Source organism: Apus apus, chromosome 4 (assembly GCF_020740795.1).
Source record: "Apus apus isolate bApuApu2 chromosome 4, bApuApu2.pri.cur, whole genome shotgun sequence".
NCBI classification, from domain to species: Eukaryota; Metazoa; Chordata; class Aves; order Apodiformes; family Apodidae; genus Apus; species Apus apus.
The window spans coordinates 114,080,185-114,094,535 of record NC_067285.1 but is presented as its reverse complement, the minus strand read 5'-3'; the positions used below and the strand labels follow the sequence as shown (position 1 = coordinate 114,094,535).

Genomic DNA, 14,351 nt, shown 5'->3' with positions numbered 1-14,351 from the left:
ACTGGCTCAGTCAGCTCAGAGTTTGTGCTGAGAAAGAAACATGTTCTGGGGTCCTGAGTCAGGTGGTGGCTGGGATCCATCTCCAAGAGCCAATCACAGCCTCTGGCAGGTTGGTGGCAACGGTTGCGCTCAGATTTTGTTCAAATGCAGCGCAAGATGTTGTGTCTCCCCGCCAAAACCCTGGGGAGCTGCTCCTGACTTGGAGCTGGGAAGGGAGAGCTGCCACCTCAGGGTGTTCAGTTCCCTTTGCTAACCTCTTCTGAAAGCATCTGCGGGGCTTCTGTTGCAAGGTAGCACTTGCATCAGTGGTACCCATCAGGGTGGAGACCCGACAACTTGACCCTGCACCTCCCAAAGCCATCTGTGTCCCTGTCTTCTGGGCAGCCAGGATAGTGCAGACCCGTCTCTGCTGCCTGTCCCCTCTGCTGATCCCTGGCTCGCTGGCAAGTAGAACAAGGTACATGTATGAGGAGCACATTTTGGTGGCCCCCTGGCCCCAAACTCTTGGGGAAGATGAGACCACAGTGTCCCCACACGGAGACCCTGAAGCAAGCTATGTGGCTCAGTTTTTGAGCCACCACCATCCCAGAAGAAGTGGTGTTGAGTTGCTTTTTAAAAATCTTTTCTTTAAAAGCAGCAGAATGGCCCAGAGGCACCAACCTGACCCTTCTGGGGTCTTAAAAGACCGTTTCACTCACAGGCAGCTCAAGGTTGGGCTCCCTCCTGCAGAGGTCACTGCCATTCATGGTGGGACCATGGGCGAGCACCAAAATCCCACCCTCAGCTCTTCCTGCAGAGTTAGAAACGAGCCATGGAGCTGGGAAGGCAGCAGCACATTAGTGGTGTTTATTAGGACAGCACGTTGTGCCAGAGAAGACGACACGCAGCAGCTAATGATAACATTAAGCACAGACACTTAATAGCTAATTAATCTCCTCGACTTTCCTAATGTACAAAAAAGGAGCCTTTGGTTTGCGAGGACGACCCAACCATTTGCATCTCCTGTAATTGGGGAAGTGAAAGAAACGGGGAGCTCCAAACCCACCACACACATCAAGTTGTTCACCCCAGCAGATAAAAGTAACGAGACGATCATCTCCTGTAGCATTTAATTAGAAATGTCGCAGTTAATTGATTTCTTGGCTATGTTAATTAAGAAATAATGAGGACCAGGTTGCAGCAAAAGGTGCCAGAGAGAAGTTTGGAGTCCCTCCTGGAAGATGTTTCTGTCTGCTGCTCCCCAAGCTGGCCAGGGGACAACCAGGGGACAATCCCAGGCTTGTGTCACCTGAACCCACCCTGAAGTTTGGCCACAGCTCAGCTCCTGCCATTTTTGCTTGTTGCTCATTTTCCTGCTCTGTGTCCCTGTGTGTGACACTGGCCCAGGGAAGCTGTGGCTGCCCCATCCCTGACAGTGTTGAAGGGCAGTTTGGATGGGGCTTGGAGCAGCCTGGGCTGGTGGGAGGTGTCCCTGCCCATGCAGGGGGGTTGGAACTAGATGATCTATAAGGTCCCTTCCCACCCAAACCATTCCATGCAGCCAATGCTGGACACTGCCACCTTGGTAGATCTTAGGGTTGTACCAATGCCATGTAGCCAAGAGATGTGTGTGTGTGGAGGGGGTTGTCCCCATGCTTCAGGGAGCTCCTCATGAAAGGCTGTGATGGAGATCTGGAGCCTGAGGTGCCCCTCACCCCCCGGGGGGAGCGCTCAGCAAGACCCAGGCAGCCTTTGAGCAAACCTCCTTTGGGTACCAAAAGCCAACTGAGAAGCTGCCCGGGGCTCTGAGCACGTTCCTGGAGTTGGATCTGCAGATGGGGGAGGCTTGAAGTGGTCCCGGTGGTGGCAGATGCCCCCAGCCCTGCATATCTCCCTGGGTTGCTTTAGGAAACCTCCACTTTTGGCTTATCCTCTCCTCCCCCCCTCTTATTTTTTTAAGGCTCATTTTGCCCCCCACACCCCCAGCTGCCCGTCCTCGCACCCTCACCCTGTGGCACCTCATTGAAGGCACCTTCAGCCACACTAAGGGTGGGTCCCTTGGGACACAGCAAGGTCGGGGGTGACCCACCAGCACCCACATGTCTTCCAGCCATTCCCACTTCCCCTGAACCCCCTCCCCAGACCCCCCTGGTGGGTTTTAACCTTCTTGGAACTGTCACCGACCGCCACACATTGTGTAACGCTCGGGTCTGTCCGGAATAAAAGAGCGGAAGGACTTTGGGATGTGATGGAACCTCCCGTGTCTCCAAGGACCAGCTTGAGGGTGAGGGGGGGGGTGAGAAGGTCTGGAGAAGTTTCCACTGGGCTGGTTGGCTGGAAGGGGGGGGGGGGGGGGAGAAAGCTGCTGGGGTTGAGGCTTTTCCCTGCAGCCCGGGGGGATGTGGGAAGCGGCATTCCCAACAGGAGGAATTATTCAATGTGTGTGCGTATATATAATATATTGAAGATATGTAGAATATATTTTAAAAAGATAAACAAATAAAAGATATTAAAATATATTATATATAATTATATACTTATATAAAATATAGGTATATATCATATCTCATACATACTATATATCCTCTATGCTATTCTGTGCTATCTGCTATTCTAGATGCTATTCTATAGCATATTTATATACTAAATATTGTATATTACATATTATGTATTTTAAATTGCACATGATATATAAATTAGATATGTCTATAATAAGACATATAATACATAGAATCTCTTATCTATAATAAAATATATAATATGTGAATATACATTGTAAAATACATATGTATATATAATATGCATTATAGAATACAATCTATACACACATACACACAAATACATAAAGAGTCAAGTATATATTTTGTGATTATATAGTGTGTATATGTGGTATAAAATTATAATTATATATAAAATATATGCTGTACAATGTATACACATTATATACACAAAATACATACACGCAAGTGTATGTTGTGTATCTACCATTAAAATATATAAAATAATGTCCATCAAATCTACCTTACCCACTATATATACACACGATCCACATGTCTGTGTACATATGCTGTGCATGTTGGTGTCTAATATGGGTATATATGGTTTATCTTGCATATAGTCGTTCTGTTTGTGGCTGCATTTGACAGATACAAATGCATATTTAATTATTATAAGTGTCTTTTCCCCCCATCTCCAGCGAGAGGTGGGAAGGACACCTGGACCTTCATCCCCCCACAAGACCCTCTCCTGCCCAAGTCCCTTGTCCCGGGGGGAGAGTCCCTCTCCAGCCCCGGGTATCCTGGGGGGGCCTGTTCCCTATTCCCAGGGGAGCAGGAGGGCAGCCCCTGGGAGCCTCTCCCGACATTCAATCCCGGCGCAGGTGTGAAGCTGCCACCCACCCGCAGCTGTCACATACCTCTCATACCTCTGGCCACCCCCGAGGTGGGAGGGGGGGGACGGACCTGGTCCTCACGGCCACCCTCAGCCCCCAACACCCACCGTGATGGGGCCACCGAGCTCCCTGGCTCCCGTGGGACCCTCCCCACCAACACCCGGGGTGTGAGTGTGTGTGTGTGTGTGTGTGTGTGTGTCCTGTGTCCCCACACGCCAGTGTCCCCGCGGCCTCTCGACCAGCCCTGGGAGAGGTGGGGGGGGGACACGGTCCCTTTGTCCCCTCCATCGAGGCAACCAGACAGGTTTCCAGCACATCTTTGCTCTTTTATTACCACGCAGTAACACGCACTACAGCTGCTGACTAGCTACGACGGGGAACGCACGCACACGGGCACCGAAATCAGAGAATAAATTAAAATTAAACGGTGTCAATTAAAAAAAAAAACAAAAACCAAAACAAAAAAAACCACGAACAACAATAACAAAAAAAAAGAACACAACAAAGAAAACAACAGAAAAGGAGGAAAAAAGGTAAAAAAAAAAAAAAAGGAAAAAAGAAGAAGGGAAGAAGGGGGTTGGGTACATTGAGCTTCTAGGTAGGATGTTTTTATTGGATCTCGTGGCTGCCGGCCGGCTTCCAGCACGGAGGAGGATGCGCGGTCACGTCCCGGGGCAGCGGGCACCCTGGCAGCCTCCTCTTCCTCCTGGGCTTGGCGGGAGCTTCCCAAAAAAGCACCTCCAAGGGACACCCCGGGCAGCAGGGGGACACGGGGTGCGGGTCCCCGCTCGGGCCGGGTGCCCCCGAGGAAAGGCGGCGGGTGGCGGTGGCTTCGGCCGCGTCCCTAGAGTCCGTTTGGTGACGCCGCCTGTGTCCCCTCTTCCTCCCCCGGGTTCCTCTCCATGGTGGCTCCACCAGGAGCCGGTCCCTGCCTTAGTCGTTGGAGGTGACATCGATGTCCTCCCCGCTCGACTGCTTGGTGGCGAGGCGCCATCGGTTGATGTGGTGGGAACCTTTCTTCTTCTGGTCCGAGTCGGGTCCTTCCTCCTCCAGCTTCTGCCGTTTGTATTTCGTCCTCCTGTTCTGGAACCAGACTTTCACCTGGGGGAGAGGGAGAGATGGGTGCTCACCAGGGCAGGGGTGGGGGGGGTTTTGGCACAGCTGGTCCCAGAGAGGGATGGAGCAGCAAACACAATTTTCCTTGGAGACCAGCAAAAGAGAAAACCTTGTCGTCCCCCCCAGGAGCACTCCCAGCCCTGCCTCAGTTTCCCTGTATCTGCAGCCTCCCCCTGGGGTCTGGGCTGTGCCCCAGTCACCACAGCACGGTGGGAGCAGCTGAACCCAGCCCTGGTTCTCATTCCTGGTGTCAGGATGCCACGGGCACAGCAGCTGTGGCTCCAGCCACCACGTGGGACAACCCACGGAGCCACCCCCACCGCCCAGGGCCAGGGGGGCACCAGGCAGCTTGGGCTGGCCCGTGTGTAACCAGGTAGCTCGTGATGCATTGATTATAATTACAATTAAAGAGCATTAATTGAGTTTTTGGGAAACCTTTTCCACCACGATGGGGGTCACACACTGCCCCAGGAGCCCAGGGAGGCAGCGGGGGCCTCTGTCCTCGGCGTTCACATCCAGCTGGAGCCCTGAGCATCCTGCTCCCACTCCACACACCCTCTGCTCCAGCCCCAGGAGGGCTGGACACAGTGGCAGGGACGCAGCAGGTGGGTTGGGATGCTGAAAGCACACGGCCAGAGGTGTGGGATGCTGCAGGCACCAGGGATGCTGCAGCTGGGGACATGGGATGCAGGATGCTCTAGACAGCGGTGTGGGATGTTGCAGCTGGGGACAGGGGAGGCTGCAGGCAGCAGTGCAGGACATTGTTGCTGGGGATGCAGGATGCTGCAGTCAGGGAGTCAGGATGCTGCTGCCAGGTTGTGGGATGCTGTGGGCAGCGGTTGGAATGCAGCAGCCGGGATGTGGAATGGATGCAGCAGCCGGGGTGCAGGACGCCGCAGGCAGAGGTGCAGGACGCTGCCAGCATCCCGGGCCAGCAGGACACCCAGTGACGGCTGCTCCCAGCCCAGGCTGCAGCAGCCACCCCCTTGCAGGTGGTGCAGAACCCGCAGCCCCCCCCGGCAGCCCATCACCCCTCATCCCCCCTGGACCATCGCCCTCTTTGCCCCACTCCCGCAGCAGGACTGGCCGGCACCGCAGGCTCCGGAGCCTCGGGCCGGGAGGCAGAGCCCAGCGCTGCCCCCTCTCTGCCTCCCCAGGAGAGCAAACCCTGCAGGGGCCGCGCAGCAACAGCCCTTGGCTCTGAGGAATCCTCAGTGCACTGAAACAGCTGCTTTATGGCCCCGGTATATCTTATAAACCGCTTCCCCCGCCCCCCGCCCAGTCCCCAGTCCTGGACTGAACCCATTTTCTTTCCTAGCTTTGGGGCATTTCTGGAACAATACCGAGCTGGTGCTTTTCATTCAACGGCTGCAAAGCACTTTGCAAACTTTAATTAAAGCTCTCAGCCCTCTGGGAGCAGGGAAGTTGCCTTATCCCTAAATTATAGAAGGGGAAACTAAGGCATAAAGCAATTAAGATGCTTGAGGGAGGCTCTGTGGAAATCAGAAGTGGCTCCCACACGTAAAGCTTTTCCTCCCCAGGTCGGTCCAGCTCGGAGAAACCCCCCGGGGTACAGCTGTCTCCGTTGGGATGAGGCTTCCCTGAGCTTCCCCACTGTTTCAGCTGCAGGAATGGGGAGGTTTCCAGGCTGGATGGGCTCCCTGACCCCTCTGATACCATACCCAACAGGCCAGAAGCCACAATGAGGGAAGTGTGAGAACCTCACAGTGGGCAACTGGGGGATAAGCTGCCCCCTACGATGCCTCATCCTGACTCCAAGAGTAATTGCCTTAAACCCCCAAGCCCGGGGATTTTATCCCTTCCCAAACCTTTGCCGCATTAACCGTTGTCATGCCAGGTTATTTGTGCATCCAGCTACGTGATGCTCCCAGTGTTCCTGCCCAGCCACTTCCTGGGGCTGTCCCTGCCCTCCAGGGTCACCACTGTCCCAGTGCTCCTGCTCCCGGATGGGAACGATCCCTGGATGGCTCCTGCATCCCATTCCTGCCTCCGTACACAGCTCCCACCCCTGTGGTTCCTACACACACCACGTGCTCCCACCCCTGTGACCACCCAGAAGCCAGGCTCTGCTTCAGGGATGTCAAATGCACCTGGAGAAACAGCTGTGCCAGAAAGGTGACGTTCCTGTCACCAAGCTGGGGACAATACAAATCCAGTGACACCTTCTGTGGCTCCCAAGCCCTGCTGGAGGCTGAGGACACAGGGATGGGTCAGGGTGGTGACAGAGAGGGACCAGCCCCACCACCACTTGGGGCCAGACACAGTGACACCACTTCTGCTGTGCTGTTACCTGAAGATGCCACCACCTTGCAGTGTTGTGGAGCTCCCCAGACAACAGCACTAACACCTGCAGTCCCAGCTGGGATTTTTCTTCTGAAAACACCCCAAAACCTTTACAAGCTTGTTTTGTTGGGGTTTTTTTTGGGACAGCCCTTGTGGTGAGACCAATGCCAGCCCCGGGCTTTGCAGCATGGCTGCTCTCCGGCTGTATCTGGGATGTGCATCTTTCCCCTCCCGTGATTCCCAGGCATTCGCTCCGTTAATTATTACCATTCCCAGCGGAGCGGCTGCGGTGCCCGGCCCGACCCACCGGATGGGGCTGCTCTGCCTCCATCCCGGCAACGCGACGCCAGGAGGGAATGCTGGGGTGCACGGTGCCTCCACCATCACCCCAAACCAGGAGGGGATGCTGGGGTGCACGGTGCCTCCACCATCACCCCAAACCAGGAGGGGATGCTGGGGTGCACGGTGCCTCCACCATCACCCCAAACCAGGAGGGGGTGTTGGGGTGCACGGTGCCTCCACCATCACCCCAAACCAGGAGGGGATGTTGGGGTGCACGGTGCCTCCACCATCACCCCAAACCAGGAGGGGATGTTGGGGTGCACGGTGCCTCCACCATCACCCCAAACCTCCGTCTCATAGCAGGCAGGATGAGGTCTTTGGACAATTTGAGACCCCTGGCTGGGGTTTGCCCCCTGTGCTGTGATGGGGTGGAGAAGCTCTGCTGGGAGACTCAGGCTGTGCTGTGCAGAATTAACTCAGGGAATTTATTTCCCAGCCCAGCATGATCCCCTGGGAGGGGGAAGTGACCTGATGCCACCTGCGATGGGCACAGTGGTGTGACTGCCCATGTCACCCAGCCTGGCACGATGGCAGCGTGGTCCTCCCCACCTGCCTGGCACACTCCTCCCACCCCCAGCACACCAGCCCTGCTGCTCCCACGCTCCCTGGCACCCCCAGGACACACCAACTCCTTGTGCCACCCGGCTCAGACACACCATGTCCCCCCACCATGGACGGCTCCACTTGAACAGGCCCCCTTGAATCCTACCTCACTCCCCTCCAAGCCCTCCTTACACAAACTCCAGCCTCATCCCACTTCTTGAACGCTTTGGGATCCTGCTCTGCTGATGGATTTTCTCTCATCCCCTTTTTTTCCTGGTGGTTGCAAGGGACTGTCTCATCCCAGACTGATGCACCTCCTTGGTAGGAGAAAGGATGGGAAGGGGTTAAACACCTCCACCCTTTCCCACCCGATATCCTAAGGCATTTCCTGGTGCTGGGCAGGTACCTCTACCCTTTTCACCTTCCCCCTGGGCTGCTCCAGGTGTTGCTTCCCCAGCTGAGGGATCCAGAGTGGGCACAGCCCAAAGAGCAAAGCTCCCTTTTCCAGGAGAAAAGCAGCTGGGAAATAGGGCCCGGCAGAGCCAGGAGCAGCAGATGCTTCTCAGGGCGACTAAACCCACTGAAAAAGAATAAAGCCCACCCACGGTCTGGACATGGGGCCGGGGTCTGCAGGGGGGAAAACATGCCCGTGTCCCCCAGTGTCACACCAAGGATGTGTGGCACTGAGGATGGGGGGTGGTTTCCATGGGAGGTTTGCATGGAAGTAGGATTTGTCACTGGAATAATAATAATAATAATAATAATAATAATAATAATAATAATAATAATAATAATAATAATAATAATAATAATAATAAGAAGAAGAAGAAGAAGAAGAAGAAGAAGAAGAAGAAGAAGAAGAAGAAGAAGAAGAAGAAGAAGAAGAAGAAGAAGAAGAAGAAGAAGAAGAAGCAGAAGCAGAAGAAGCAGAAGAAGAAGAAGAAGAAGAAGAAGAAGAAGAAGCAGAAGAAGAAGAAGAAGAAGAAGAAGCAGCAGAAGAAGAAGAAGATTAAGAAGAAGAAGAAGAAGCGGAAGAAGTAGAAGAAGAACCAGAAGAAGAAGAAGAAGAAGAACCAGCAGAAGAAGAAGAAGAAGAAGAAAAGAAGAAGAAGAAAAGAAGAAGAAGATATAGTTATAGTTGCAGTTAGAATTATAGTTATAGCTATAGTTAGAGTTTAGTTATAGTTATAATTGTAGTTGTGATTGTGATTGTAATTGTAATTGTAAGTTTAATTAATTGTAACTGCAATGCCTGCTCTTGGCACAGCCGCCGGGCCGGCCCTCCAGCCCTGCCGATCCCTGTACTTTGATGTCCACCCCACATCCCATCCCTCTGTGCACTGGGGATATTTCCCTGCAGGTAATTAAAAGCCGTTTTTTTTCAAAAAAAACCGATTATTTTTCCTGTGGAACCAGAGAGCCGAAAGGGAAGAAGCCTTCCCCGCCGCCCCCCGGCTCCCCCTGCCAAGGGCCGCTGCCCGAGGGGCCGTCCCGCCGGCCCCGCTGCCATTCCCGCTCTCCAGCCGGACGCTCCTTCCCCCGGGAGCCGGTCCCGGATCCTCCCTCCGTGCCCCGCACTCTCTCCTCGCCCGCAGGTGATGAATTACCCTGCTCCGGGTGGCTGCAGCAGCATTCCAAACCCCTGGAAATACCACCCTACAGATTACGCTGCGGTGCGTTAAAAAAAAAATAAATACTAAATTAAAATAAAAATGAACCCCAAGGTCTTTTCTGCTGCCTCTTTCCACTTCGCAGCCTCCCCCGCCTGGGGGACGGAGCCCTCCGCTTTTTCCCAACAAATTGCGTTGTTCAGCTCCAGGCAATGACGCCAAACCCGAAGGACTCTCCGAGCTGCCCCTCGGGCATCCCGCAGCTGCCCTTTCCGCCCGGACAAGTTCCTGTTTGTTCTTTGACCTTTGGGTTGTATTTTTGTTGTGGTTATTTCCCCCCCCCCCCCCCCCCCGTTGAACATCGTTTCCAGCCCGGAGAGGTGAGAGGAGCCGCCGGGAGCGGAGCCGGGCCCTGGGTGGGGGGAGTCGGGATACAAACAGCCTTTGGATTTTGTGGGCTCCGTCCTCCCCGATATTGTCACCTGTGATTTCCCCCTGTCCCCGTGACATTTTCCTCCCGATAACTCGAAGATGCGTTTGGAGGTTTCGCTTTGGAAGAGCCTGGGAGAGGATGAGCCAGGGCGGGCAGCAGGAACACCCGGGGCTCCAGCTTTGTGTTCCAATCGAATTAAAGGATAACAACTAAATTAATTCCCAATATAGGCTGAACCACCTCGCCAGAATCGGGAGGAAACTTTCTCCATCAACTCTGTTACTGAACATGATGGGATCTCATCACCTGGAGCTTTCGGGAATAGCTGCTCACCAGGACACCAGGCTCTCACACACACAGAGATGTTCAGCCCCAAGTTCTCTCTTTCCCCCCAGCACCGGCAGCTTTTAGCCCTAAGATCTTCCTGGGTCTATTCATTTCTAAACGTGTGTGAAAAGGTTGTTTCTAAAAACCAGGAGGTTGCAGCAGAAATAAATGCCTGTCAGCAGGCACCGTCCTTGCACCCGTCCTGCCTGCTGGGCACCAACACCACCAAAGCAGCACAGCCAGGGGGAAGCCCTGCAGCTCTCCAGGGAAGGGTCTCATGCTCCCGCTCCTTTTTTAACTGGATTTTTAAAATCATCTATTACTCCAGGGGAAAACACCCTTAAACAAGCAGGAAATAACGCTGGAAAAAAAAACACTCCAGAGAGTGGCACAAGGTGAGACCTGCAACCCCCAGCCCTGAGCCCTGCCAGGGATGGGAGTAACGACCAAACTGCACAAAAATAAAACCCACCCAAACCTTCCTGAGCCCAGACCAACCCCGCGGGGTTTGGCCACAGATTCCACACGGGATTCCTGGCTAAACCCAGCTGGGATTTTGCAGAGCGCGGCCGGAGCCCAGCGCGGGGTCGGCGCCGTGTCTGCGAGCCCGAGGCTGAGCTGTGGGTGGGTGGGTGGGCAGTGGGACAGGCTGGGGGGCTGCCCGGGGGTACCTGGGTCTCGGAGAGGCTGAGGCTGCTGGCCAGCTGCTTGCGCTCGGCGCCCACCACGTAGTGGTTCTTCTCGAAGGCCCGTTCCAGGCGCAGGAGCTGGGAGGGCGAGAAGGCCGTGCGGATGCGCTTGGGCTTGCGGGCGAAGGGGCCGTGGAGGAGCAGGCTCTCCTGGGACACCTCGCTCCCTGAGGAGACAGAGAGCAGTCAGGGACTCACAGCAGCATCCCCAGCTCCCCCTCCGTGGAACCAGGGTGGGGGTGTTGGGGAGAGAGTCACCCTCCGTGACACAGGGAGGACGGACGAGGGGTGTTGGGGGCTCCAAGAAGGTTCTCTCCTCCCTGGGGTAGCAAAATTCATCCCCCCCAAACCATTGCTGCCCTCCAGGCCACGGTGGAGAAGGGGAAGAGAAAGGAGAGAGAGAGGAAGGGATGGATGGGGAGAGCAGGAGGAGGAAAGAAAGAGAAAGAGGAAGAGAGAGGCAGAGGAAAGAGAGAGGGAAAAAGAAGATTTAACAAAAAAAGGAGAAAGAGGGAGGCAGCCTAAGAAAGTGACAGGGGGGGAAAAATAAATCCAAATGGGGAGAAAGGGAGAAGGAAGAAGGAAAGAAAAAGATAAAGAAGACAGAAAGATGTAAAAGAAGGAAAGAGTGAGAGAAGGGAAGTAGGAAAGCAAGAAAGAAAAAGAAGAAGGAAAGAAAAGATAGAAAATAAAAATAGAGAAGAAAAAGTAGAAGGAAAAGAGAGATGAAAGAAAAGACAGATGAAAGAAATGAAAGACAGAATGACAGACATGAAAGACAGGAAGACAGACAGAAAGACAGACATACAGAAAGACAGAAGGAAAGACAGACAGACAGACAGACAGACAGACAGAAAGAAAGAAAGAAAGAAAGAAAGAAAGAAAGAAAGAAAGAAAGAAAGAAAGAAAGAAAGAAAGAAAGAGAAGAAACGAATGAAAGAAAAAAAAAAAGGAAAAATACATAAAGGAAGAGCAGACAGAAAAGCAGGAGGACAAGCAGGGACTGGAGGGAGGGCAGAGGAGGCAGGTGGAGGGGCAGGGAGCGGGGACCCGTGCAGGGTTGCGGGTTGAGGGCCAGAGCGGGAACCCCCCGGATCCCCTCTCGGGTCGGGACCGGGATGAGATCAGGATGGGGATGGGGCCGGGATGGAACTGAGCTGCCACCGGGCTCGGTCGGGGCCGGGCTGGTGCCCCCGGGAGCCGCCTGAAGCAGCCGCGATCCTCGGCCGAGCCGCCGGAGGCCGGAGACAGGAGAGGGGTTGGTGAGGGGCAGATAATTCTAATCGGGGGTCCCCGGGACACCCCGCGGCACCGCGGAGAGAAAGGAAAGGAAAGGAAAGGAAAGGAAAGGAAAGGAAAGGAAAGGAAAGGAAAGGAAAGGAAAGGAAAGGAAAGGAAAGGAAAGGAAAGGAAAGGAAAGGAAAGGAAAGGAAAGGAAAGGAAAGGAAAGGAAAGGAAAGGAAAGGAAAGGAAAGGAAAGGAAAGGAAAGGAAAGGAAAGGAGAAAGTGGCAGGACACAGTCAGATAAAAGAAAATAAAGGAAAATAAGAAAGGGAGAGAGAAAGAAGAGGAGAGTAAGAGAAGATAGATAAATTAAAGAGAGAGAAGAGAAGAGAAGAGAAGAGAAGAGAAGAGAAGAGAAGAGAAGAGAAGAGAAGAGAGAGAAGAAGAGAGAGCAGGAAAAAAAAGAAAAAGAAAAAGAAAAGAAAAAAGAAAAAGAAAAATAAAAAGGAAAAAAGAAAAAGAAAAAGAAAAAGAAAAAGAAAAAGAAAAAGAAAAAGAAAAAAGAAAAAAAGAAAAAGAAAAAGAAAAAGAAAAAGAAAAAGAAAAAGAAAATAAAGGAAAAGAAGATAAAGAAAGAGAAAATAAAGAAAAAGAAGAGAAGAAGCAAAGAAAAAGAAGGGCTAAAGACAAAAGCTGTAAAATCAAACGAAATCTCGCTGTGCAGACGTGATCCGCCGCAATCTTTCTCTTCGTTCGGAAAACGGGAAACCCAAACTCCCGGCTCCGCCAGCCTTGGGGCCCGGCAGGAGTCGGCAGCGCCGGCCCCGGGAGCCCCGCGATCCCCGGTCGGGACCCCCCTCCGACCGCGACGGGGCTGCCCCGACCCCCGCCCGCCCCCCCGCACCGGGGCCGCCACACGCCGGCTCCGGGGGCCGGACCGCACCGGGGGTGCAAATGCACCGAGCACCCGGTGAGCACACGCGGTTCCAACCGGGTGTGCAAACGCGCTCAGCACCAGCGTGTAAACGCACTCGGCACCGGGTTGTGTGAATGCGCTCAGGACGGGTGTGCAAGCGCGCTCGGCCACCGGGGGTGTGAATGCACTGATTGCCGGGTGTGCAAACACGCGGAGCCCCGGGGGTGCGGATGCACCGGCACCGCTGTGGAAACGCGCTCCGGCACCGGGTGTGCAAACGCATCGAGTTCCGGGGGGTGCAAACACAGCGGGTGTGCAACTGCAGAGCCCCGCGTGTGCAAATACACTGAGAACCGGGTGAGGAAACGGCCCTCGGCACCGCTCTGCAAACCCCCGGAGCTCCGGTTGTTGGTGCCGGCCCCTCAGCAACAGGTTTCGCCCTCCGGGTCCCCCTCGGCCTCCCCCGGGGAACGCGGCCTCCCGGTGCCGGGCACGGCTCCCTCCGCTCCCTTTCCGCATCCCGGGAAACGCCGGGATCCGGCTGGCGATGCCCGCTCTCCGTCTCACCTTGGAAGCGATGCCCGAAGAAGCGGTTCCGCAGCACCCAGGGGTAGAAGTTGAGCGGGTCGCGGTGTTGCGGCCCGAAAAAAGAATGGGGGTGAGGTAACCCCGAGCCTCCAAGCTGATGGGGCCCGACGGGCAGCGCCGGGTGCCCCACGGCCTCGGGGAAGACGAGCTCGGCGCTCCCGTAAAGGGCTCGACCGGCGGCGGCGGCTCCTTGGAAGCCGGGAGCGAAGGCAGCGGCGTCGGCGGCGGGGCCGGGGTATCCGAGGGTGGGGGGCCGCGGGGGGTCCTCGGGGCTGAGGTGGGTGTCTTTGCCCACCAGGGACTCGATGGTGAAGCAGCGTTTCGCAGACGGCTGGAACATGGTTTGAACCGGGAGGGGAGGGAAAGAGAGGAGGAGGGGAGGGGGGGGCCGGGAGCGGGGCTGTTCCTTCGGAAGAGGGTGTGTTGTGTGTGTGTGTGTGTGTGCGTGTGCAAGAAACCTCCCCCCCCCCGCCCTGGGGAGGGCACACACACACACGCACGCACACACACACACACACACGCACCCACCCGCGGGCGCCCACGCACCCGCAGACCCCGGGCAGCCGCTACAAATACGGCCGGTACCTGGCGGGGCCCCGGGGGAGGGGGCGGCCTCACCTGCTCGGGCCGGGCCGGGGCCGGGCAGGGGAGGCAGGAACGGGCAGGGGAGGCAGGAGAGGTGGGGGGAGGCAGAGAGCGCCCGAAAAACTGGACTGGAGCAGCTCCCGCGGGCGCGCCGCGAAGTTATGGGAAAAGGGGCTCCGGCTGCGGGGGGTCCTTCCCTTCTTCCTTCAGGGAAAAAAAAAAAAAAGTCTTCCTTAAAAAAAAATCATCCTTTTTTTTTTTCTTTCCCCCCCTCTCTCTTTCCCCCCTCCCTTTTTTATCTCTT

General features: G+C 54.9%; 2 protein-coding genes across 2 annotated transcripts in view; both read right to left on the bottom strand.

Moving 5' to 3' along the window:
- The window catches only part of SFXN5 (sideroflexin 5), a 177,057-nt gene that overhangs the window by 19,827 nt on the left and 142,879 nt on the right, over positions 1 to 14,351 (bottom strand). The window lies entirely within an intron of this gene.
- LOC127383820 (homeobox protein EMX1-like) lies at positions 4,304 to 13,802 on the bottom strand. The gene is made up of 3 exons (XM_051617370.1): positions 13,442 to 13,802; positions 10,717 to 10,901; positions 4,304 to 4,471 (listed from the first exon to the last, which is right to left on the bottom strand). Exons 1-3 carry the CDS (start codon positions 13,800 to 13,802, stop codon positions 4,304 to 4,306), a joined length of 714 nt encoding a protein of 237 aa, XP_051473330.1.